Source organism: Lacerta agilis, chromosome 10, assembly GCF_009819535.1.
Source record: "Lacerta agilis isolate rLacAgi1 chromosome 10, rLacAgi1.pri, whole genome shotgun sequence".
NCBI classification, from domain to species: domain Eukaryota; kingdom Metazoa; phylum Chordata; class Lepidosauria; order Squamata; family Lacertidae; genus Lacerta; species Lacerta agilis.
Window position 1 is genome coordinate 70,272,408 of NC_046321.1, and position 26,940 is coordinate 70,299,347.

Genomic DNA, 26,940 nt, shown 5'->3' on the forward strand with positions numbered 1-26,940 from the left:
CACAGAGTTTCCCCCAATGCTGTGGGATCCAGGCAAGGGAAAAGGAAGGATGCAGTGGCCTGGGAGACTCGGTGGAGGGAATGTCCTAGATGCACAGAGCAGCAGAATCTGGTATCCTCGAATTATTTCTGATGCAGACCACGAAGCTGGGATAAGGAATCTGCCCACTATTTTTAAAAAGGTAATACCATGTGCCTCTCTTCAAACTGGACTTATGTTTAGTACAGCATTCCCACTCAAACAATATATTCCTCAACATAGCTCATTCCAGGGAGAGTATCAAATAAAACCCAGCAATCTACTGCCAACATTTTAAGTCATTAAACTTCCAAAACTGGTTTTTCATACTCAAAGCATGGGGTAAATAGAGGCCTTTGTGCCTGTGTTGATATTTTAGAGGCTCAACTCCAGAGATCCCACCATTAGCACTAATGAAAAGTACATTAGTGCAGGGGTCAGCAAACTTTTTCAACAGGGGGCCAGTCCACTGTCCCTCAGACCTTGTGGGGGGCTGGACTATTTTTTTGGGGTGGGGAATGAACAAATTCTTTTGCCCCACAAATAACCCAGAGATGCATTTTAAATAAAAGGACACATTCTACTCATGTAAAAACACGCCGATTCCTGGACTGTCTGTGGGCCGGATTGAGAAGGCGATTAGGCCAGATCCAGCCCCCGGGCCTTAGGTTGCCTACCCATGCATTAGTGCATTGCACCAATAATTTCCAACTGCGGGCACTAGAGATACACTTAATGTTGAATGAATTACTACTGTTAGTTCATATTGAACTAACGAAAGAAATGGTGGGTGAAGTGAGGAAGAATAAAAGCAGTCCTTTTAACAGGAGATGCCAGGCACCGTAACCAGACAACGTTTGCATGCAAAGTATGGGCTCAATCACGGCTAAGGTCCCTCAAGCCAAGAGTTGACTAATCAAGCAATAAAAGATCAAGATGATGGACATGATTCTAACTGCCTGCATGTGCACCAAGTCTAATGCAGTTTCTTACCCTTTTACAAGTCTCTTGGGATGGGGGTGGGGGTGGGGTGGAAACACAAGGAGAAAGAAAGGTCTGACCTTTATAACTACAATTTATCTGCATGAAGTGTGTCAGAAAAACAGCAGCTGTATCTTGGGAGTTCCCACAGAGTGACTTCTAAATGTCTGGACCGCTTCACAGGCTACCAAACCCAGTTTCATGCTGTTGTCATTTTTGTACATCATACTATTGGAATAGTCCTATGCATTGCAGAAGTGGAGACCTCTGTTCTTTCTTTGTGCTGTTGCTTGGCGGCGGGCATTTTTCTCTTTTATGAAACATTAGCCAGTGATTCAGGACAAAAAAGGAGCTTACAAACTAGATAAGCATACTGAGTATGAGAGTGCAGGAGCCTGAGGGTAACTGTGAACTTTGCTGTCATATTTTCATTATGCCCAGTGCTGGGCCTTTGCCTTGGGTTACTGCAAATGCATTTAAATACCTTTGTAACTATACAGTTGGCAGCTTCTCACAGTTGTTGTTGTTGTTGTTGTTGTTGTTTATTCAATGTATATACCGCCCTTTATCTGAAGATCCAAGGGCAGTGTACAACAATAAAACATAATTTACATATCATAATAAAATACAATAAAACTATCACAGGAAAAATTAATAATAACAGCCCCCCCCCACACACTAAAAGGCCTGGGTAAAGAGGACGTTTTGCACTTGACACCTAAAATATGTAAGGCAAGCCGCACCTGAAAGGCCCACCTCTCTGAAGGAAGACTTATATAAAAGTGACTCACCACAATCATTTGAGCCACATAACTTTCAGGACCAGTGTATTCCGTTGGGTCTTTCACTCTGACCAGAACTATGAAGTATAAATAGTGCCACATGTTGTGTTCTGCCTTTATGTGCTCCTCAAAGGAAACTGTCTTATTATCAAATTTGTCTCGCTCAAGCCCTGCAAAAAAGGAGAAACACACTGACAATATTTCATTGGTTCCATCATCTTGTCAACACTTGTCTTAATTACAAGTTCTTTAAAAAAAAAATAACCACAACACACACACACACACACACACACTTACACTGTCTTCAAAACCAACAATTTCATTAAGGCACACATCAGATATGATACTTATTTCTAGTATTTGTTTCCTGTCTTTGCAAAAAGAAAAAAGAAAAGGCTCCAGATGATGTACAATAATAAAGAAATCTAAAATAAAGGGGATGGAAATGAAGATAACATCTACCAGGCTGCCCAAATGCTCACTATCCAATTTCTCAGAGAAATAACTTCTATAACAATAGATGATGACGAACAAGTGATGATGTTGAGAATCAGAACTTAGGTTGGTGACCTGGGAAACAGCAAATGTTTTATGATCTGAATGAAAATCCCTTTGAATTTCAGCCAGGATTATAAATGTGTGGGTCTTTGCCAAATATCCCCTTTCCCTTCATCCGTATCCCCTGAAACTTACCTTTCAGCAACAATGGTTTTGTGAAAGTGAGGGCTGTTTGCTGGGCCTTCACCAATAGAGGGCTGCTAAGTATTTGAAATGAGCCAGAACTTTCAAACATTTCAGATAAGTCTTAATAAGAATTCTCTGAAAATGCTGAAAATGCCAATTCAGAAACAAGATGGTGAAAGTTTGCCCATCTCTAGGAAGACTCAAGCCCTCCACTTTTTGGCTTCCACAGTATTTCAACCTAAAAATTCTAATATAAGCATAACTGAGACTTCCATATACATTACCTGTCTTGTGTGTTCAGGTGTTCCATGCAGACTCACTTGCCAACGACCCTACTTATTTCTAAGATTTACCGGTATTACCTGCCTTTCCTCAAAAGGTCCTAGGTAAAGTTAAACCACCACCAGAATACTTAAAAAAAAAACAACCAACCAACCAACCAACCAACCAACTAACTCATCAGGTTAATTTACACTTTTCAGGAAGTCTACAAAAATATTTTTCAACTCTGCAGCATACGACAAAAGCTGAATAATGAACATTCTTGACACACCTCTGTAGGATGCGGGTGGTCCTGTGGTCTAAACCACAGAGCCTAGGGCTTGCCAATCAGAAGGTTGGCTGTTCGAATCCCCACAACGGGGTGAGCTCCTGTTGTTTGGTCCCAGCTCCTGCCCACCTAGCAGTTTGAAAGCACATCAAAGTGCAAGTAGATAAATAAGTACCGCTCCAGCAGAAAGGTAAACGGTGTTTCCGTGCGCTGCTCTGGTTCGCCAGAAGCGGCTTATTTATGCTGGCCACATGACCTGGAAGCTGTCTGCGGACAAAGCCGGCTTCCTCGGCCAGTAAAGCGAGATGAGCGCCGCAACCCCAGAGTCGTCCGTGACTGGACCTAACGGTCAGGGGTACCTTAGACACACCTCTGTAGGGCGTTCTACAATTTTGGAGCTACCACAGAGAAAGTCCTCTGCTGAGCTCTTTGCCACTCCTTGAATTCCCAACTTTAACACCCAGGGTGATCTCTGGGAAAGGAGGAAGTCTTTCAGATATTTGTGGCCCACATCATGTGTGGCTTCAAATACCAATGTGAGCAACCTGAATTGGGCTCAGAAATAAACTGGCATCCAGTGCAGCTGATTTAGAACCGGAGTTATTTGGGTTCTAGAGATCACCCCAGCCAGTAACCTTTCCACTGCATTCTGGTTCAGCTGAAGTTTCCAAAGCATCTTCATTGGCATTGCAATTTGAAGGTTGCCAGACCATGGAGAACAGTGGCCATCATCTCTGTCTAAAAGGAGCCATAACTAGTGAGCCAGCTGTAGCGGGAAATAGCCAATCCTAGTCACCAAACCCCTCTGGACCTCCAGTGACAGTGCTGGTTCCAAAAGTATTGCTGTTAATAATCTGCTCTTTCAAAGGAAGTGCAACCTTGTCTGGAACAGGCCATCTCCTTCCCTTTTGGACCTGAGAACATGTAATGCCTCTATCTTATCTGAACTGGGCAAACTGTGATGGGTTGTGCGAGGGGTTGGTGAGATGTAAAGCAGGGCTTGACAAGGGGGTTGTTGGGGGTGGGTAGGTGGGGTTGGTGTGCACAGCTCCTATGTAAACAGGTCTGAAATAATTCAGTTACATACATGTTGAAGTTTGGAGAACCAGACCACAGACCTTTCATACTGGATTAATCAGGTAATAACTGAAAGTGCCCGAACATAAGTTATTAGTAGCAATGACAACACAAGACTAACTTACCGATGTGATATTTTGACTGCCATTTGGTTTACTATTGGAAAGGAATAAGCTTAAATAAAACTCTTTAAAACTGCTTTCCCCTCACCCAATTTAATAGCTCGCTAACACATACCACAGATGAAACAGGTTGTCTTCAAGATTTCCTCTTTTTTTTGTTTTTCACTTCTGAGATCTGCAAATGTATCGATTATGACTCCAAAAATGAGGTTCAGGACAATAATGATGACAATGAAATAAAACAGGAGATCATAGACAACTCGAGCAGCAAAGAGGGGCTCCTGAAATGACAATAATGTTTCTACATGATCAGGGCCGTCTTAAGTATATCCAGCGGCATGGTGCAAAGATCCCTCCGGTGGGCCCCCCCCCCGTTTCCCAGAGTTGCCAACCTTTTTACGGTGCTGCTGGCAGCTTTGTGGGGCTGGGGGAGGCGGGCAGCGGCTGGAGGGCGGCTCCTCTGGCAGGGAAGAGGCGGGGGCTCTGGGCGTGGCGCTTCTTAAGCGAGGCGGACGAGGGCGGTGAGCTGGTGCTGGGAGGCACCGCGCCCAGCCTCCTCCTCTTCCCTGGCGCCTGTGCCGCGGTGGCCATGGCACGCAGAGGCTCTGGGTGTGGTGCTGCTTCGGCGTGGCATGGCGGAGGCAGGCGAGTTCAGTGAGCTGATGCCGGGAGGTTTATTTACCCACCTCTTTCCTGGCACCCTCCAGAACTTGGCGCCCTGGCACTCCGTGCTACTTGCCTTTATGGGCAAGACGCCCCTGTATGTGATGTCAATTTGCACCCAGCTGGGAAACATTTACTTGTGATCATCTGTGTATTCAGAGCATCCATTCAGGCCAAGCAATTGCACCCTGTTCATTTTATGTGGATGCAGCGGGAAATATGTATTATATTTCCACATTAAAAAATAAACTCCACCCCACACCCACCCATGGTTGTTCTGTTGCATCTAGTTTGGTTTACACTGATGAATTAGTTGGTGACATGAAAATCTATTAAGTGAATATTGGTATTATCCAGCCAAAGCAAGGCATGGGATCAAGACACTCCCTTTAAAACACTCCAAATAAAACCGAAAGGCATCTGTCTATCTATCTATCTATCTATCTATCTATCTATCTATCTATCTGGCAGGCATGAGCATGAAGCTACACCATACAAAATGCTTACATCTTTAGAAGGCTTTCGGAGCACATCACCCACTCCACCACCATTTCTCAGGCCCTGGTTCAGAACTGTCACAATACACATTAGCAGAGTGTCACACGTCCTCTCAATCCCATCCTCATCTGGTTCTTCATCTGTGGATGGAACATGATACAGGATTCAACTAAGCTTTGACTAAGGGCAGAACTAGACAAATGTAGAGAACATGTGGTTGCTGCCAAACTGGCAGACAAACACCCCCACTTTCAGTAATGAGTGGTAGAATAAAATGCCTTACATAACATCATTGTGTTGAGAATTTCCCCCATCCCTTCAAGCTAATGAAATGGTGCACGGACAGAGAAACTCTCGTTGTGATTATGTCATACCATGTTTTTTCTTTCTCTGGACATTATGCAGAGATGGGTAGAGAAGGATACACATGGTGGCTGCTTTTAGGGTAACTATGTGTTCTGCATATAATCTCATTTTGGTCTAACTAAGCAGCAGATACTTGCTCAGGGAAAAACAGAAAATGTTTTGTGAGCATTCTACCAACCTAATTTTAAAGCAGGTATTGTAGTACTACAGTTCTCCTTTGAACAAGTGTCCATCATTGCTGTTAATCTTGTGGTAGGAACAGTGCCACTCTCTGAGAGAAGAAAGAACAAAATGTTGGCAATGGAATGATTTGTTGAAAAAAATATGTACAGGGTATCAGCAGACACATTAAAAATTAGGTCAGAAATAGGCTGATAATTTCACATTTTGTAACCAAATTTCGGTTTCAGATATACTCACTTGAACAAGGACCTAAATTTAAATACATTGCAAAATCTGTGGATGAAAGTCTTTTGTTACTTTAAATTTGTACGAGACAGCTTGAGATATATCTCTACCTTTGTTTTACTTAACAACAATTACGTAAATAACATTTGAACTCCCAAATAATTGTGTGTTCTGGCCACGATCAAACCCATAACTCACCAAATCTCTCACTTAGTGTCAGAAGAAACAATGAAAGAAGACTGTCGAGGAAGAAGACTAAAACACTTGCAGTAATGAAGAGATCAGTGTTTCACATTTAAAATATATCACAGGCATTTTACTGTTGCTTCTGCCTAAATTACAGAACTGACATCAAACAGAACTCCATCTAGTTAGGATGAAATATATTCAAAGCTAGAAACAACTGTGAGATATGAAAGTAACATCAATTTTAAAAAATCATTAAAGTATTCACAAAGAATGACAAGGAGGACACTGATCTGAGGCACCATCTTTTTAAATCCAGAATATTTAAAGAGTTTCAAGGATGAAAAGTTTGTTTGATGCTCATTTGTAAATATGTATGGAGTTGAGTAAAACACTAATTTAACATTTCCAAAGTGAGTAAACGACGTATATATCAGCTTTATTTGATCAAACACCTATTTTGCCTTATGCATCACAAATGATGAATCTGTGCTGAAAAGAAAGGATTTGAAGGAGCAAGTTCACAAGATGATACTACCCAAATAATACTCCATTATCTATCTAACATTGGATTCTTATCTCATTATACATGACATAGCTATCTTTAGCCATCTCACCCCTTGCCTTTCCCTGCAAGACTAATTGCAGCCGTTAAGAGTCGTCAACAGGTTTTCCACACCTATCAGCTGATCACGCATTCCCACCACCCTTCTGAGTAATACCCCTCCCCACTCCCTCACTACATTTAAGGATCTGGTGACTTCTGTTTCAGTGTATCTGAAGAAGTGTGCATGCACACGAAAGCTCATACCAAGAACAAACTTAGTTGGTCTCTAAGGTGCTACTGGAAAGAAATTTTTATTTTGTTTTAACATTCTGTTGTCACTGGAATGGAGACGGATCTTATCTGGAATTAATAATACACTACAGTGGAATCCTAAGGAAAATGTTTTGCTAGTAGGAGCAATACCTGTGAAAGGTGTTCTTTCCACCTCCATGATGAAGTCATCTTTCAAGAACAAGAACCCAACAATGGAGAAGAGATACACAAGGATGAGAGCTAATACCGCAGTCAAAATAATGGAGCGTCCGTTCCGCGTAACACTTTTAATTACATTCAGCAAAGTCTCCTCTCTGTACACCAAGTCAAATAACTGGGGGGGGGGGGGACACAACAGAAAACAGAAAAGTGATCAGCAGAGCTCCTTAAAGCGGTTGCCACCTGCACTCAAGTAATACAATAGTGCAGACAATTTCAAACTCTAATCTGGTGGATCCCAGGATCAATTAAAAACTTACAGATTTCTCAATGAGAAAATCAGTAATGCAGGGCAAGCTTCTGTGAAAGGAGGGTTGCCCACCAAGATCTATCCTCCCTGCCTATGTGCAGCCACATGTCTGCTGAGTGTGTTCTAGGACGCAGTCTCAGTTCTGACTGAGTAATGCAGGGGACTAATGGATAGTGCTTTGCATAAGCTTAAAAGCCACTGCAGTAGAGGAATAAGCAGCACAATGATTTCGGCAGGCATTGTCCAGAGCTGGCCCAAGACACCACTTTCTGTCAATTCACATAACTAATCCTAAAGCATCAAGATTTCTCCATGGCATATAAATTGCTTTATGTTAATGATATTAAAGCAATCTTAACATCTTGGGGATTATTTTGTATGGTTTTATTTATATATATTTTATGTGGATGACTGTTTGTTGTTAGCTGTCTTGGAATATTGGAAGCAGTTGGACAGAAATACTTAAACCAGCAAGTAACCACCTTCTGTATGGCTCTCTGTTATAATGGGACGACAAAACAGTATGGAGAATATCATTGCAATCCATCACAAAGAGCTCCTAGGCACACAAGTTTAAAAAGTGGAAGAAAACAATGGGACTGGATAGAGACACCATATGCACACCTCAGAAAAAGTATTTTAAAAGAACACCACCCGAGTACAGGTGCTTTGATCATGTAACAACTAGTAATGTAAAAACTATGACTATTAACAAATTCAATATTATGGGTGAATCATCAATACTTAAAATGAAGATAGTCAAAGTGAAACAGGAAGCCTTTAGCTGCACGGTAACAGAAGCAGCAGCTTAAAAATGCCGCAGCTCCACTCTGATCTCATTGACTGCCTCATGAAACTACTCTTATGCAGCAAACTACACCATAGCAAAAGCTAGAAAAAGCACTGGTGGATGCATCAGGGATGCATGGGCTGGGTCAACTGTGAGCAGGAACAAATGGGTTCAGACCCTATGAGGGTTATAACACAGCAAAATGGAGCTCCTCAGCAACCTTGAAAACCAAGGAAGGAAGGGGAGGTGTCCTGGTGATGGAACTCCCAAGTAAGTAGGGATTCCCCTACTCATGCTGAATCAGACCAGACGCAGGTTAGAGCTCAACTTTGAGCCTACCAAGTGGCAATGGCAATGGCGGAGAGGACCTTCTTCACCATTTTTATTGCATCTGCAGAGAACAGCAGCAGGAGACTCTTCCAGCTGGTTCGCAAGCTATCAGAACCACCTTCATCATTAGGGCCTGGTAGGGACCCCAAGATCTACTGCAATGCTTTTGCAAAGTTTTTTGCAGATAAAGTCGCTCAGATTCAGAAGGAGGTAGACCCCACCGTGGGAGCAGGGCCAGGGCGGGAGAGTGCTGGAGCCCTGTCTAGTCATGTTTCATGGGATCAGTTCCAATCTGTTACCTCTGAGGAGGTGGACAGGATACTTGGACGGGCGAAACCGACCACCTGTCTCCTTGATCCTTGCCTATCCTGGCTAATAAAAGCGAGCCGGGAAGGGCTGGGCGAAGGGCTCTGCGTGGTGGTGAATGCTTCCCTCTGCGAGGGAGTTTTTCCAGACCCACTGAAAGAGGCAGTCATTAAACCATTTCTGGGGAAAAAACATCCTTAGACCTGGCCAATATGGCCAACTATCGCCCAGTCTCAAATCTACCCAGCAGCGGTTAGCAGGATTAATGCAGAGCTGGATTTATTAACGCGGCATCTTTCTGAGCAGTCTGCTTCCCAGCTGGGCCCTTCTGCCGCTCCCTCCACTTTTGAAATACAGACCCAATCTGATACCAGCGAGGCTGGCGAGCAGCTGGAACAGTTGTGGGTTTTATTTTCCCAGTTACAGCAACAGCAGTCGGCTGCAGCAGTCCCAAGTGGTCGTGGAATGGTTGGGAGCGGGGGGTCTGGTTTGTTACAGGTGGCACAACAAGGGGTTTCGACCTCTCGCGCAGTTCAGCTGGCAGCCAGTGGTGCCCCGCTTCCTATCTCTCAATCAGAGAGTAGGTCTTCTACTTCCCAGCAAGGTTCCTCACTGTCTTCTGTTTCTCCTTCTGTGCAGGTCCGTTCACCACCAGCCATGGAGGCGGTCAGTGTTCAGTCATCGGATGATGATCTGACGACACCTGCAGCCGCCCTGCGAGGAGGGAAGAAACACAAGAGCGGCCATTCTCGTCGCAAGGCGAAGAAGCACAAGAGTGCTAACTCCTCCTCCTCCACTGGTACGTCATCTGATTCAAGCAATGAGGAGGAGGGTGCCCCCACTAGGCTTTATTGGGGTCACGCAGAGAGGTGCATGGGTCTCCCCCATTGGGGCTGGTTAAATATGGCCTTCCTTTGGAGTGTGCAAATGGTGTCCCAGTAAAGGATATTACAATCTCTACCAATTCAGCTAGAGATATAATTCCTGGGGCTCATTTATCTTCCAAAATCTGGAATCGAATCTTGAATGGCAAATTTGTAGAAATGTATAAGTTGCTTCCCCCTAAGGAGGAATCCCAAATCAAGGATAAGGCGGCTGCCTTTCCCAAGAAAAAGGCTAGCAAGGCTAGTCTCTCATTTGAGGAAGGGCTGGCTGGATGCCTTTCAAGTCTTTGCTGGGGTAATTTCTGCTGCATACCCCAAGAGAAGCCTTTGGATGTATTTATCAGTGGTGCGTTTGGCTTATTCAATGGCTGGTGAAGCTGCACCCATTGCTTATGACAGACAATTCCGCACCAGGGCTTGTAGCGTGCATACAGCATGCTGGGATGGTAAAGATCTGGATGTCTGGGCTACCTATGTGGCCCCACATATCGAGGCAAAGTCCTCGGAGGTGGCAGCAACCAAACCTGAACCTAAGAAGGCTGCAAAAAGGGTCTTTTATTACAGTCTCCTCACCACCATGTGAGGGTACCTAGTGGGGTCAGGAAGGACTTTCACACCTGCTTGGAATTTTTGGAAGGATATAATGGTATATCCTTATGGCAGGACGTAATGAATCTGGAGTCAGATTTCCAGATTCATTCTGACGCTGCTGGTTCATTGGGTTTCGGCCTGTATTTTAAAGGCCGGTGGTGCGCTCAGAGGTGGCCCATGGAATGGCAGGATTCTGCTATATTACATGATTTAACCTTTCTTGAGTTTTCCTCCATTGTTGTAGCGGTGCACATCTGGACCAGAGAGTTCCAGGATAAGCGAGTCTGCTTCTGGTCAGATAACCAAGCAGTGGTGAGCATTCTGGCCAGACAGTCGTCTCGCTCTGAAAGAATCTCTGCCCTGTTGCACACATTTGTGCTGCGTTGCCTCAAATTTAACATCGTGTTTTCGGCATGCTTCATTCCTGGCGCCAATAATGAAATCTCCGATGCTTTATCACGTTTTCAGATACAGCGCTTCAGAATTTTAGCTCCAGCAGCCCAGCAACTTCTGGAATTTTTCCCTTCGCAGCTTTGGAGCCTTGGCAGCACATGATAATGCAGGGAGTAATTCCATCTGTATCATCACCCGCTCTTCGGTCTTATAAGAAGGCCTGGTCGGATTTCCTGACCTTCAGAGCTCGCTGCTCTGGAGTCCAGGAAAGCAATTCCCCTAATACACATTCCCCTAATGTGCAGTATCTCGCACACCTCAGAAGTCTGGGGTGGGCAGTTAAATCCATTCGGATCCATGCATCAGCCATTTCTTTCTTTTGCAAGTCCCTTTATTCCAGGGATCCCTGCTCTAAATTTATAGTGCGTAAGGCAATGGAGGGCTGGGCTAGGCTGCAATCCCCAAGGGCTCCAACCAGGAAACCAGTTACTTTTGATTTGCTCTGCACTATGTGCAGGAGCTTAAGGCAAATTTGTTGGTCAAAGTATGAGGCAAGACTCTTTTCAGCAGCATTCTCCACAACCTTTTTCGGTACACTGCTGGTGGGCGAGGTGGTGTTGGAGGCAACACAAGGTGGGGCATCCAGAGGTTTGCTTTTACAGGACATCCAGCTGTTGGATTCAGAAGTGCTGCTCACCATACGCAGCTCCAAAACAGATCAGTTGTGCAGGGGTGCCTTGATGAGGCTTGCTGCCACTGGGGAACCTGGACCTTATCCAGTGAAGGATGTCCGGAAATACTTGTCCCTTTGCCCCCCTGGGGATGGTCCGCTCCTCATTCATGAGGACAGTTCGCCTCTGAAGAGGCATCAGTTTGCTGCGGTAATGCGTATGGCAGTAGCAGCATCAGGCCAACAGGCCACCAAGTTTGCACCTAGAATCATAGAATCATAGAATCATAGAGTTGGAAGAGACCACAAGGGCCATCCAGTCCAACCCCCTGCCAAGCATTCATTCCACATTGGAGCAGTCACTACAACTGCAAATCTGGGTCTCAGTGGACAGGATTAAGGACGTGGGCCAATGGAAATCCGACGCGTGCAAAGGGTACGTCAGGAAACGGCGCTGAGGTGCAGGTATTAATTGTTTTCTGTTGCTTTATAGGTCCTTCTCCTGTTCATGTTTGGATAGTCGGACACAGCATTGTCCACTGGGCCAGCAGGAGGGCCTTGGCATCTGGAATGGGGCATCGACTCGGATTGCCCGAGCACGTGCAAGTGTCCTGGATTTCCAGACGCAGGATGCGTTGGGCCAAGCTTCTCCCAATGATCCAGAGCAGGTTGTCCTTTGCCAACATGCCTGCAGCGATGGTGATCCAGCTGGGCGAGAATGACTTGCCGGAAGTCCCCAGTCTGAGCCTGCGGGCCCACATGCAAGAGGATCTGGAAGAGTTGGCGGCAACTATTCCCGGACTTAAAATATTCTGGTCGCAACTCTTGCAGAGGCGTGAATGGAGAAGAAGTCGTAGCCCAGCTGCCACCGACAGGGCCAGGAGACACGTCCAGAGCGTGGTGGCCAGAAAGGTTTTGTCTGTGGGGGGGCACTCATTTGCCACCCAGGCATTACTTATCGCAACACATCCCTTTACAGGCCGGACAGTGTCCATTTGTCTGTATTTGAGAATGATTTATGGCTAACCTCGGTGTCAGCGGGGTTAAGAGATTGGTTACAGAAGTGAGTGGTTGGCAGTGAGCGCTTGTGCTTAGGGTGGCAGAGAGGCTCTGGTTCAGGTGATAGGCATGGCACGTGCAGGATATTTCAGTACAGGAATCCAGGGACTCAATGGTTTGTCAGTCCCCGAAAGGGGTCCGGCCAGTGGCCGAGTCCCAGGGACATCGGAACAGCTGTCTGGTGAACTGTCAGCTGTCCCTGGTGTTCATCCTTGTCTGTCCTACGAATGTGGCTCTGGGACAGGGCTGCCTGCAAGGGTGCAGGGAGATAGTCAAACCAGAACCTATGTGTCACGGAGCCAAGCATGGCTTGGGAAGGGAGCGTGGGAGAAGGAACAGGGGGAGGAAGCTGGAAAGCAGACATCCACTCCCTCAAGGCCCGCTTCCTCCCCGGAGTCGCTTGACTCCCCCTTCCCGTCCTGCCACCGTTCCATGCGCGGTGGAGTGACAAACCCCAGGAAGTCCGTGTCCTCATTCTCATCCGACTCAAATATCGTCTTCCACTGTTCTGTCGTAAATGGTGCGAACGACACGACATCTTCAAACTCCTCCTCCGACCACTCTGGATGGGGTTCCTCTGACTCCTCCATTCCCCTGGACCCTTGGTCCCCCATCCCCTCCTCCTGAGATCCCTGCCAACATTCATACCCTGGTGGGGCCGGCTTTTGTGGGTATAGCGCATGGAATTCTGCCTTGAGGTACTCCTCCTGAATATTATCATGGCGCATCCATGTGTTGTTCTCGGGGTCCTCCCCTTCCCATGCCACCAAGTACTCCACCTGCCCTTCCCTCCACCTGGAATCGAGGATCTCAGTGACCTCATTGCCGGCCCCCACTGCCTCCACTGATGGCCCAGGTGTCACCCCCCCTTCCCCTTGATAAGGGTGCCCTTCCCTGTACGGTGTTAACAGCGCTCTGTGAAACACGGGGTGAATTCTCATGTCCTCCGGCAGCCTCAGCTTGAAGGCTACAGGATTGACCTGGCCCACTACCTCGAAGGGTCCCAAGCGTCTGTGCTCTAACTTCCTGCACCTGCTTCTGGTGGGCAGCCCCCTAGATGACAACCACACCCTGTCCCCTACCCTGATGACCTCCCCCTCCCTCCGATGCTGATCCGAAGCCCTCTTATAGGCTTCTTTGGCCCTGTCCAACGTGCTCTTGAGTTGCTCGTGCAGCTGGAGCATCTCCTCCGCAAAATTCTCTGCCGCCGGCACGCTCGGGCCCCGATCCTCTCCCCTCGGGAATGACTTCGGATGCCCTCCATAGTTCGCAAGAAAGGGTGTCATCCCTGTGGAAACATTAACTGAGTTATTATAGGCAAATTCCGCTAAGGCTAGGAACTTTGGCCAGTCCGTCTGTCGTTGGCTAACGTAGCAACGTAGGTACTGCTGCAGAATGGCATTGGCCCTCTCCGCCTGTACATTCGTCTGTGGGTGCCTGGCTGTCGACAAGTTGAGTTCCACGCCCAGAAGCTCCATGAGCTTGCGCCAGAACCGCGACGTAAATTGGCGGCCTCTGTCACTCACGACCCTCGATGGTACTCCATGCAGCTTGAAAACGTGGTCTGCAAACAACCTGGCGGTCTCCTCTGCCGACACCGCCCTAGGACAAGCCACAAAATGGCACATCTTGGTGAGCATGTCCACTATGATTAGCACTGCCGTCTTGCCCTTAGACGCCGGCAGATCTGTGAGGAAGTCAATCGACACCATCTCCCATGGCTTCCCCGGAGTGGGCATGGGGTGCAACAGTCCGGCAGGGGGTCTATTGTCACTTTTGACCCGCAGACACAAGTCACAAGCTTGCACGTAGCCTTTGATGTCCTCCTGCACCCCTGGCCACCAGAAATCCCTGGTGACCAACTGCAAGGTCTTTTGCTGTCCCGGATGCCCTGCCGAAGGGCTGTCGTGCAGTTGCTTGAGAACCTTCGCCCTCAAGTGATCCCCCGGGACATATAGTGCTCCCTTGTAGAACAACAGTTCATCCTTGGCTATGAAGCCGTCTTCCACCCCTGTGCCTTGTTGAAGGTCTTTGAATTTCTGCAGCGCAAACGCATCTTCCCTAGTGAGACGGCGTATGAGGGACTCTTGGTCCCTGGCTCCAGCGCACTGCCATCTGCCGGGTGGCACCACATGTCTCTCTTCCGGCAATCCCTCATCCTCCAGGTACTGCGGCTTGCGAGACAAGGCGTCTGCCCTTGCGTTCTGGTCACCAGGGACGTAATGGATCCTGAAATCAAAGTCGGCGAAGAATTCCGCCCATCGGAGTTGTCTCTGGTTGAGCACTCTAGCTGTTCTCCAGTACTCCAGATTCTTGTGGTCCGTGTAGATCTGGATCTGGTGGCGGGCTCCGATCAAGAAATGCCGCCACTTCTTGAGCGCCGCTACAATGGCCAACAGCTCCTTGTCCCATATGGTGTAGTTGCGTTCCGATTTACTGAGCTTTCTCGAGAAAAACGCACAGGGTCGCCAGTCTCCTTCTGCATCCTGTTGCAACAGTACTGCTCCAACCGCCCTGTCCGACACATCAGTTTCCAGGCGTATGGGCCGCGCCGTGTCCAGGTACAGCAACTGTTCCTCCGAAGCGAATACCCGCCGTAACTGCTCAAATGCCGCCTGAGCCTCTGTAGTCCACCGAAATTTCTTCTTAGTACTCAGCGTGTCGGTTATCGGGCTGGTGAGCTGCGCAAAATTTCTGATGAACTTGCGGTAGAAATTGCTGAAACCAATGAAGCGTTGTACATCTTTTCTGGTTTTGGGTATCTTCCAATCCAACACTGCCTTTACCTTCTAGGCCTTTGTCAGATACCCTGTACCCCAGAATGTCAACTTGCTGGACGTGAAATTGGCATTTTTCCAGCTTCGCATACAGGTGATGTTGTTTCAATTTCTGCAACACCTGTCTGACATGCTGCTCATGCTGCTTCTCATTGTCCGAATAAATCAAGATATCATCCAAAAAACATACACAGTTCCGGTACAACAAGGGGCCCAGTACATGATGCATAAAGGCTTGAAAGGTGTGGGAGCCCGCCTGGAGCCCAAAAGGCATCACTCGGTATTCGTAGGTGCCCAACGGGGTAAACATGGCTGTTTTCCACTCATCTCCTTCTCGGATCCTTATGAGGTTGTATGCCCCTCGTAAATCCAACTTCGTGAAAAAATTTCCCTTTCGCACTGCCGCCAACAAGTCGTCGATTCTTGGCATCGGGAAGGCTGTTGGTTTCGTTCGCGAATTTAAGATCCTGTAATCAACTATAAGACGTTTTTGAGCCGTGCCTTTCTTGTCCACGAAAAATACAGGGCTTCCTCCAACTGCCTGGGATTCTCATATGAATCCCCTTTGCAGATTCAGTGTAATGAACTCCTTCAGCTCCTGCAGCTCCTGCTCCGACATGGAGTACAACTTTCCTGCTGGCAACTTCGCCCCCGGCAGTAGCTCAATCTGGCAATCATAAGGCCTATGGGGGGGTAGGCGGTCCGCCTCCTTCTCACTGAACACTTCCTTAAAGTCTTCGTACTGCGGTGGAATTCCTCTGGACTCTTCCAACCGTACCGTGGCGATCCTTCCCTCCGTCTCCGGCATTCCCACCTCCATCAGGCAATTCTCCTTACAATGTGAGGACCCGAAGGTGAGTGACCTCTGGTGCCAGGCAACAACCGGATCATGAAGATCTAGCCAGCTCATGCCCAGTATGATCGGCGCCCCTGCCAGCTGGGTGACGTTGAACGCAATCACTTCCTGATGTCTCAAGACGCTCATCCTCATGGGCGGTGTCTGATACCGCACCTGGCCACCCAGCAGTTCTCTCCCATCTATCGTGGACACCACCAGAGGGAAATCCAAAGGCAATAAATGGATCTGGTGAGCCTTGGCAAAGCCTTCGGACATGAAGGAAGCAGAGCTGCCCGAATCTAGGAGCGCCTCTACGTCAAGGGGGTACCCATTTGGCAATTCCAGCCGTACCATCAGCACAATTCCAGGTCTGGGCGTACGTGGAACCACTGCACTCTGCCTTTGTGGGGGGTTTACTTGCGTTCCGCCTGGTTGGTCTTCCCCTCTCTTGTTTCCAACCAGGCGTTGGCGTTTCCCTGCACCTGTGCTCCCTCTCTCTCCTCCTGCACCGAGGCCGCGGCCATCCCTTGCCACACTCGCTTCTGGGAACAATTCCTGGCTAGATGCCCAGGTTTGTCACATACAAAGCATTTGCGCGTCTCCTTCTCCCTGCTCCTCAGCAGCTCCCTGCGAGGCGTCTCTTTGGGACCCTCCCTCGTGTCCAAACGACCGACCTCCATCGGCTCTTTGGGGGGTAGGTGCTGCCTGTTGCCCTGAACGGGCTGGACGCTGGGGAACTGCCTCCTGTAAGCATTGAACGGTCTTGTGCTGGGCCCATTCCGTCTTTCCCAAGCCCTTTGTTCCTCTCGAACCCCCACCTGCAGGGCCGTCTTTATGTAAGCATCAGTGTCCTTTGGGCGTGGTCCCCTGCTTATTTCATCCAAAATTTCGGGGTTCAACCCCTGCTGAAACAGCGCTTCCGTTTGTGGGGCCAAAATCTCCCACCCCAATTTATGGCATAAAAGGGTAAATTTCACCACATAATCTCTCACAGTCCCCTCCCCTTGTCTGAGGCTCATGATTTCCTGCTTGGTTATCTCATTGTCGATGTCACTGGTGTAATGCGCCGCCGTGGCATCCAGGAAGTCCTGGAGATTCCCAAGCGCTGGGTTGTCACTTGCCAAAAGTGGGCGGACCCATTCTCTAGCTGGCCCAGACAAATGGGAAATAATAAAGGCCACCTTCTCAGCATCATTCAGAAAATCCTTCCCCCGTATCTTAAGGGCATAATCTACCTCTGTCCTGAAGCCCAGATAATCCTTGGGGTGGCCATCGAACTTACTCACTGATGCAATTTGTTGCCGCTGAGTCACGACAGCTGTGGCTCCTCCCCCACTGGCCTTCCTTGCCTCGTCAACTCTTATCTCAAGATCTCGCAAATCTTCTGCCAGTTTGGCGTTTCGAAGCTCAGAACGCTTATTTGCTTCCTCCAAATCAGCAATCCTGGCTGGCTTCTCCCTCTTGCCAAACCTTCAAAAGAGCCTCTTTAGCCTGCAATTCCCAGCCAGCCTTAGCAGCCTCCAGTGGGAGGAGGAGGCTGGCTATAGAGAACCGGCACAATTAATCTCAACAGATACGTCATCCTCTGACAGCCCCCTCTTGCAGACATCACCGGAGGAAAGAGAAAGTACTCGAGCCAGTGATAGACAGGGGGAGGGGAGCCAGAGGGGGAAGAAGAAATTTACACGTCATTTCAGAGCGACCAGGAAATTCTTATGTTGGAAAAGGCGCGGAAATGAAAGCAGTTAGGATATTTGTCGTAGAAGGGAGTAGACATGATTTATTGCACTGTAATTACCGAGCACTAAATAAATGCTTTTGAAGTTTGAAATCGGAGCCGGCTTTAGCTCGCAGCAACAGCAAAAAGGCAAGGGTTGCCATGACACTATGCAACCACTCACTTGGTTGTAATCAATAAAGTTGTGGCCTAAATTCTGCCAAAAGCCAAACCAAATATTTGAGTCCTGTGTGAATTTATTTGGGGAAGCTTAAAGGTCTAAACATGCAAATACTTTGTGAGGTAGTCTGCCCAAATCCAATTCAAATGCATATTACTACACACGTGCTCAGTACCCTTTCATTTCAATGGGACTTGCCCAGTAGGCAAATCTGTTACCATGCAGCTAAAGGCTTCCTGTTTCATGAGCATGGAACTGATGCTCATGCACCAGATCTGTCCATCTCCTTTGTCACCATGAACAATGCTCTAGATCTGAGGCTGAGATGGCAGCCTCACCTTCCTTAATGATAAGAGTGATATGATCTAATACTATGACTTCGTTTCCAAGCATCTGCAGAGATGCCTCCAATGCATGTGTTGTATTCTACAAAAAAGTACATTCTTCAAACAGAGGTGAAGAATACAAATAAGTAGAACATGGTTTTGAGTTCTTGTTTAAAGAAGGAAGAGGGAATGTCAGTTTAAAGAATGATGTTCTTTAAACTTGCATCACTACTTTTGCTATTAATCAATGGTATTAAAATATGTACATATTTTTACCCACACAAACCAATAAGAGACACATCCTTCACGGTGTCAATCATCCTAAGATGATTGAATTATATATCTAAAAATGCACTATGGGTGTGACTAATGACTAACACATGTGGACAAACAAATAGTGTCAGAACATCAGGAGTGCCTGTCATTCCCTGCTGAGCTGCATGATGTGAGAATTGAGATCTAACATGAAAAATTGCTCCTAGTGGTCTATTGTAGTTGTACTGCAAACCCCGTTTCTCAAAACCAAGCCATTTTGAAAATGTTGGTATCTCTATGGTAGTTTTTGTTATGTGAATGGACCACCAATTGGGAACCACTGGTCTAACATATACAGGGCCGTCTTAAGGGGATCGGGCGCCCTGGTGTGACGATCCCTCGGCGCCCCCGGTGGGCCGCCTCTCCGCCCACCCCCCTCCCGCGCTGGCTGCCCCTCGGGTGGGGGGGTGGGCGAGCGGGGGGTGAGGGGTGTGGCGCTGCAAGCCGGCCGCCCTCCAGAGCCCCAGCTGGAGCACTGGGAAGGGCGCGCAAAGCCCCGCACCGCTCCAGCGCCACACCCCTCATCCCCCGAGGGGCGGCCAGCGCGGGAGGGAGGTGGGCGAGCGGGGGATGAGGGGCGTGGCGCTGGAGCGGTGCGGGGCTTTGCGCGCCTTTCCCAGCGCTCCAGCTGGGGCTCCGGAGGGCAGCCGGCTTGTAACTCGCCCACGGGTTGGGGAGGGGGCGCCCGGTATGCCGGCGGGCTCGCGGGGGCGCCCCTGGGGGGCCTGGCGCCCTGGTGCACCACGCCACCCAGCTCCTATGATGAGACGGCCCTGAACATATACATATATAACTATACACTTTCTCACAATGTTCAGAAAGTGCTCATAATCAAATGAGTTGTATTTTTCATTTTGGCGAAATAGCTGCACTCCAGAGATATACTCACCAGGAAGCTGTAAAAGAATTCATGCACACAGAGTCCCAGCATGCAGACAAGGACATAGGCAACGTGGTAGAGGAAGGCCATATCCATGATGACTGCTCTGTATCCACGAGTAAATGTGCCTCGATTCCCAACAAAGCTCACCAAAAATACAATCTTGTTACAAAGCTGTAGGAGTGATGACAACATGGAATATCACACCAGCAAAAATAATTTTGAAAGCAAAGTACAGAAGAAATATGGAAAAGACATTACTAGGCAGTCACTGTGTTTTATCCAAGACATTCAGAATACCATATTAACCCTATTATTACCATACCACCCCCCCTCTTTATATATAGTCAATCTTTGTTTTACATGGGGGTTACCACTGCGCACACTGGTGGAGCATGCATAGCGCAGAGGTTTTATTGTGCGGATTTTCCAACTGCACAAATTCCCTATCAGACACCCCACACTAATTTGTTTTTTGTTTTTTTAAAGGCTATAAGAGTCAATAGCTTTTATCTACTGATGATTCATTTATTAATCTGCCTTAGTTTATTAACTAACAGGTACAAAAAGAGGACTATTTTAAGGGTATTTACAAGGAGGTGACAAAGCATTACTGCTTGGAGATGGAGATAAAGAACTGGAGGTTCTGGCCAAATTGAGCTTTGGTTTAAGTATGGCAACTGAATGCATTCTACTTTTCTATAATTAGTGTACATGCTGTCCCTGCATTTATGTGCTTAATAATCACGTACGCTTAGCATGACGATCCATCCTCCCAAGTTTTTCCAACTCCACATTATCAACTGTTCACATTCCCCCCCCAACACCACATATTATCTCCAACTTCCCACAAAAAAAACCTTGACCTGGTGGGGTGAAGCTGTAATGCTAGCTTCCTGGTAGGTATGTTGCTGCTGTTTACCAGGAAAGAGAGAGGTGAAGTGGTGAAGTTGACATGGTGAGGGCACACCAGCAGAAGCACTGGATTGACTCCACAAGTGTGTCCGCACTGCGCTGACCCCCCTGGCTCCTTTGCTTCCCGGTAAGTAGCAGTGATACAGCCACTGGGACATTAGCGATGTGGCTCCACCCCACCAGTCAAGCAGCTTTTGACCAGGAAAAGCATTGCATCATGGAAGCTACTACACTGGAAGTTAGAGCTGTTTCTGTTTCAGCTAAGGATCCCCATGCCCAGTTTGGTGGTTCTACAAATCTCAAATGAGCCAATGGAAAGAGAGGCATTTCACAGTTTAATTTCAGGGTTTTAAACTCCATACTGAAATGGATGCAAGTGTAGAGTCTGAATTTTCATCATGGAAAAGCAAAGGACTGAAGTGCTTGGACAAAGTAGGACTAGGAATGTGGTTGCAGCCCATATGTGTTTGCCCTTCCCTTTTCTTTAATTTGAGTTGAGGCTTGAAATTGAACAGATTATTTGTACACCCTACTACCTTAGTTTTTTAATGGCACAAGATGAATGGAAAAAGAGACAAACAGCCAACTTTATAGATAAAGTGATTATTATTGGAAAATTCATTCTGAATCTGACCAGACACAAGTTAGAGCTCAACGTCAAACCTATCAAGTGATGATAGCGACGGCAAAGAGGACCTTCTTTATCACCTCTATTGCATCTGCAGAAAACAGCAGCAGGAGACTCTTTCAGGTAGTTCGCAATTTAGCAGAACCACCTTTGCCACTGGGGTCTGGTAAAGATCCCAAGATCTCCTGCACTGATTTTGCAAAGTTTTTGCAGATAAAGTCCCTCAGATTCGGAAAGAGGTAGACTCCACAGTAGGAGCAGGGCTGGGGCAGGAGAGTGCTAGAGTCCTGTCTAGTCAAGTTGCATGGGATCAATTTCAATTTGTTACCTCCGAGGATGTGGACAGGCTGCTTGGACGAGTGAAACTGTCTACGTGTCTCCTTGATCCTTGCCCATCCTGGCTCATAAAAGTGAGCCAGAAAGGGCTGGACAATGGGCTCTGCGGGGTGGTGAATGCTTCCCTCTGTGAGGGAGCCTTCCCAGCCCCACTGAAAGAGGCAGTTATTAAACCGCTTCTTAAAAAAACATCTTTGGACCCAGCCAATATGGCCAACTATTGCCCAGTCTCAAATCTTCCATTCTTGGGCAAGGTGATTGAGCAGGTGGTTTCTGAACAACTCTAGGCACGCTTGAAGGATGCGGAACATTTGGATGCCTTTCAATCAGGATTCAGGCCTCATCATGGACCGTCTAGAGGGGTTGGGAGCTGGGGGCACTGTTATACAGTGGTTCCACTACTTCCTCCTGGGGCGTGTCCAGATAGTGGTGTTGGGGGTGAGTGTTTGGACCCCTGGGCTCTCACTTGTGGCGTGCCTCAGGGTTGTATCCTCTCCCCCATGCTTTTTAATATCTATATTATGCCACTGGGAGAGATCATCAGGGGGTTTGGGATGGGTGTTCCTCAGTATGCAGATGATACCCAGCTCTACCTCTCTTTCAAATCAGAACCAGTGAAGGAGGTGAAGGTCCTGTGTGAGTGTTTGGAGGCAGTTGGAGGATAGATGGCAGCTAACAGATTGAGGTTGAATCCTGACAAGACAGAAGTACTGTTTTGGGGGGACAGGAGGCAGGCAGGTGTGAGGACTCCCTGGTCCTGAATGGGGTTAATTCTGTGTCCAGGGCAGCTGTTTACCAGCTTCATCTGGTACGCAGGCTGAGACCCTATCTGCCCGCAGACTGTCTTGCCAGAGTGGTGCATGATCTAGTTATCTCCTGCTTGGACTACTACCTTTGAAGGTGACCCGGAAACTTCAACTAATGCAAAATGTGGCAGCTAGACTGGGAGTGGCCACCAAGACCATATAACTGAAAGAGCTACATTGGCTCCCAGTACGTTTCCGAGCACAATTCAAAGTGTTGGTGCTGACCTTTAAAGCTCTAAATGGGCTCGGCACAGTATACCTGAAGGAGTGTCTCCACCCCCATTGTTCAGCCCAGACACTGAGTTCCAGCTCCGAGGACTTTCTGGCAGTTCCCTCACTGTGAGAAGCCATGTTACAGGGAACCAGGCAGAGGGCCTTCTCAGTAGCTGTGCCCACCCTGTGGAATGCCCTCCCATCAGATGTCAAGGAAATAAACAACTATCTGACTTTTAGAAGACATTTGAAGACAACCCTGTTTAGGGAAGTTTTTAATGTTTGATGCTTTATCATATTTTTAATATTCTGTGGGGAGTCGTCCAGAATGGCTAAGAAACCCAGCCAGATGGGCGGGGTATAAATAAAAAAATGTTGTTGTTTTTGTTGTTGTTTTTGTTATCGTCCATTTAAATAGGTTTTTAAGTACTTACGTTAGCAGCACCAAGAAGGATCAATGTAGGCCCAAGGCCAATAGTGTATATGGACCTGAGCATCACAGACACCAGAAATGGGCGAATACCAACAGGTTTAGGGAAGAAGAAAAGCAGCAATGTACATATGCCTACAGCTATCCAGAGAAGAACTGAAAATAATGGAGAAAGTGTGCCTAGAAAGAAAAAGAAAGAAAGAAAAAGTCATTATAACTTTATACCGTAAAAACTGTATTACTGATACAATACCAGTGTCCTGTCCACCTCAGTATGTATAGGAACAATTGCATTTACATATTTATACTTTTTTTAGTCATAACAATGTAGAAGATAAAATGAGCAAGGTGGCAACAAGGCTGGGAGCCCCTTTCTTGCGCTTTTAGCAGTGTCTTGATCTGCAAACATTTTTTCCTGCAGTGAAATGATTTCAGCAGATCAAGCTGTGGCAAAAGCACTAAACAGGCTGGGCCATTCCCAACTACAGGTGGGTACCTATCCTGTAGGTAAGTGAGTGTGGTTGTTTCTGGAACACAGTCAGAATCCAGGAGCTGTTGAGGAAGTGACTAGGCTCTCTACACCAGTGTTTCCCAACCCTTTCCCAACCATGGCCCCCTTCCAACCTTATTTCGTTGGGCGTAGCCGGGGGGGTGAGGGCAGCTGTCCCCCCCAATATGTAAAAATCAATACAAATCTTAGGTTCTGCCCCCCTCAAAATAATTCTGGCTACAGCCATGCCACCCCATCCTACTGGTAGAAAGGTAGCTATTTAAATGTTTTGTTTGTAAATAGAACATGTTTTATTTATATATATTTCAATTTATACAAAATACAATTACATAAAATGATAGGAACATAATGAAATATTGTTGAAGCAAAAAAACATAGAATCATCTTCCTAGTGCAACCCCCTGTAATGTAGGAAACTCAGCTAAAGCACTCTTGTCGGATGGTCATCCAACCTCTGCTTAAAAACCTCCAAAGCAGGAGAGTCCAGAACCTCATGAGGGAGATCCATCTTCCATGTACTATAAAAAGTAAATAACACTTATGTGACCCAAGTTATTTGACACAGAGGGGAAAAGCTACAGATAAAGTGTCAAAATGTGCACAGGGAGTTCTGTATATATGGGGTGGTTGTTTTGTTGTTGTTGTTTTTTTTTTAAAAAAAGCTAGTGGTCCTCATTGACCTGGTGCAAAAAAGATCTTGTCATCTGGAGGAGTCCTGGCTGCCTTTACACTATAGCCCCACACACCCTTAACCTTACTCCCATAAGGCCCACTGAATTCAGTGCGGCTTTCTTCTGAGTAGACACTTAATTATTTGCTACGGTAGATGCAAGTCAGCAGCACCAGACGACCCCACTCAGCTAGACACTGGGGTGGACTTCACCCGGCACCTTGAAGAGTTGGGCTGCTGCTGCCGATGGGCCCTGTGCTCCTTGGAAACATCTGAAGGCCCTGATCCACTATGTGCTTGCATGGATTGCACCCCACGCCTTGCAGAGTCAGGCCCAGGTTGCCACCAGACCTAGCACTGGTGGCAGCAGCAAGCAGCTCTGGGTCACCCAGCCCTACCCTACCTGACCTGGGGGTTCTGGATCGCAGGCTCTACTGGTCAAAAGGGGAGCCTCGGCAATCACCCTCTCCTGCCGGAAAGAAATCAGGATTGATTGGCCAAGTGGATAGCCAGTCAATCAGGATTTTAAAAAAAGAAGTAGAAAAAATTCTTCTGCACTTCCCTCTGTGGCCCCCTAGCCTTGTGCTGTGGCCATTTATGCAATTTTCACCTGTGGCCCCCTTGGTACATCCTGGGACCCCTGCTCTAGGAAACACTGCTCTACAACACCATCCCTGATGTGCCTTGTGCTGTGCTGTAATAAATAAACAAAAACTGCAAACTTGGGCTAAGGTCAAGAGAATAGTAGAAGTGGATATAGCATGGACTAATGCATGCTTCAGTTCATAATAAAAGTAGAAGTGGGTATGTTTATGTGTTGTCATAGTTTGCAGTAAGAAGGAAGACCCTATCGCCACAAGCTGCAGACTAGCTAAAGCTGCTTTTAAACATGCTATGTTAAAACTTTGCTAAACCCTTCTACCTCTTGGTCATGAGTTCATAATGAGTCCAGTTAGTAACATGACCAGAAGTGACTTTCACCTGATAAGTTCATGTGAACCACCATGGAGTGAATCCACTTTCAAGGAGAAACACGTGTTCCTCATTAATAATTCCTGCACCACACTTGAAGATTACAAACACTCTTATTGGCAGGCTGGCTCAGCCAAGGATTAAAGTGGAGTGACCTGGAGTCTGACCTATCCTTTCAGCCCATGTGGTGCTGAGCAGGGAGCACAGCTCCTGAATCATCAATAAAGCAGTCGAATGAAGTAGTTTTTGTCCCTTGTGGTCCTATCCTCACAAGTATCCCAAACACTTGAAGATGAATAAACACAAAACAGAAAGTTGGGGGGGGGGTGGTGACAGAGAGGACTGTGTGTCTTAATGCTCCTCTCTAAGTAAAATAAATCCCTGCACATAGAAATACAGTACATCAGAGAGAAAAGGCTGTGTGTGTGTGTGTGTGAGAGAGAGAGAGAGAGAGAGAGAGAGAGAGAGAGATATTATTTATATGCAGAGAGCATTCAAATAGGCAACCCCCCCCCCCCCAAATCTTCCAGTTGAAGAAAAAAGCATTATTACCACTTGGCATGTATATCTAAACTGGCTCTTACATGCATGTTTTTAATTTATTTTTCTTTTTTTTGGAGGGGCAGGTGCAATCCTCTATTCATGCAGGCATTAACATTCATCTGCATGGTTGTCTGGCTAATCTTAACTCTTAATAAATAAAGCTGTCACTTCAGTGATGATGCAACTCCCTGTTTTGTACTCCATCTAACCTTTCCATCCCTACTCAGTATAATTAAAAGTATGTGAACAATGGACATGGGTATGGTTAGCAGTGATTAAAACGTGAGACATGTTCTCCCCCCCCCCCAAAGAAAACTAGTCCTGAACCAGAAGAGGTATTTCCCTTTGCCCCCCGCTGACTCTCAAGACATGCCCACACATTTTAGGTGCTGAGCTTAACCTATTAATTCCAAGAATACTGGAATAGAGCACATGGTGGGAGTTATTCAGCTGGACTGAGTTGAAGAAGGCAATCAGAACATATGACAGGAGCAAATCATATGCCTCGGGGGATGTGAGCATCTTAATGAGCATGTTGGTGCAGGACTTTCTGAATGAAATGAAAAAGAAACTTAAAATCAAGCACGTGACACCCAAACTTCTCACTTAACAATTATTACCACTAGTTCTCCCCTTGCCCTATCTGCTGCCCCAAACATCACAAATTAAGATCTCTCAATTTTAAACAGTTGTAGACATTTTTAAAAACTATTTTTATTGGTTTTTAAACAAATACAATAACCATTAAACACTTACCCAGCAGTATAGCTAATCGTGTGTGTTTTATCCATTGTCTCTAGACCTAGACTTAAGTATCCAGCATTCAAACATATTACTTCATGTAACCTCTCCCCACTGAGAATATTGAGCAGCTGGTACTGTATAAGGTCTTGATTTTGGTCATTAACATAGTTAAAGAAAGGGGTCCACATTTCTTTATTCGTTATGCCTTCAATTGCCCTCCTGTGTCCAGTGAGACTCTCAGACATTGCTGTATCCCAGATATTATTTCCCCCCAGTGTTCAGGGGTATTTCAGCCTGGTTCTTCCATTGCTGAGCTATTGCTAATCGTGCTGCGGCCAGTAAGAAGCCTACTAGTTCACTGTGGCACAGGGTGGAGCCTAAGTCTATGTCCAAAGATAGTAGGGCTAAGGCAGGATTTGGGGAAAGAGGTTGGCCGGTAATTGCAGATATAATGGAAATTACTCTCTTTTTAACATAAGGGCATTCCCACC

General features: G+C 46.8%; 1 protein-coding gene across 1 annotated transcript in view; it reads right to left on the minus strand.

Annotated features, from left to right (window-relative positions):
- Positions 1-26,940, minus strand: part of ITPR2 (inositol 1,4,5-trisphosphate receptor type 2) — a 347,129-nt gene that overhangs the window by 23,716 nt on the left and 296,473 nt on the right. Inside the window, exons 49-55 of the mRNA XM_033163298.1 lie at positions 23,014-23,189; positions 19,691-19,855; positions 7,306-7,489; positions 5,920-6,012; positions 5,385-5,515; positions 4,330-4,495; positions 1,791-1,951 (exon numbers count right to left, since the gene is read on the minus strand). Of these exons, the coding sequence (XP_033019189.1) occupies positions 1,791-1,951; positions 4,330-4,495; positions 5,385-5,515; positions 5,920-6,012; positions 7,306-7,489; positions 19,691-19,855; positions 23,014-23,189 (1,076 nt within the window). The remainder of the gene's footprint in view (positions 1-1,790; positions 1,952-4,329; positions 4,496-5,384; positions 5,516-5,919; positions 6,013-7,305; positions 7,490-19,690; positions 19,856-23,013; positions 23,190-26,940) is intronic.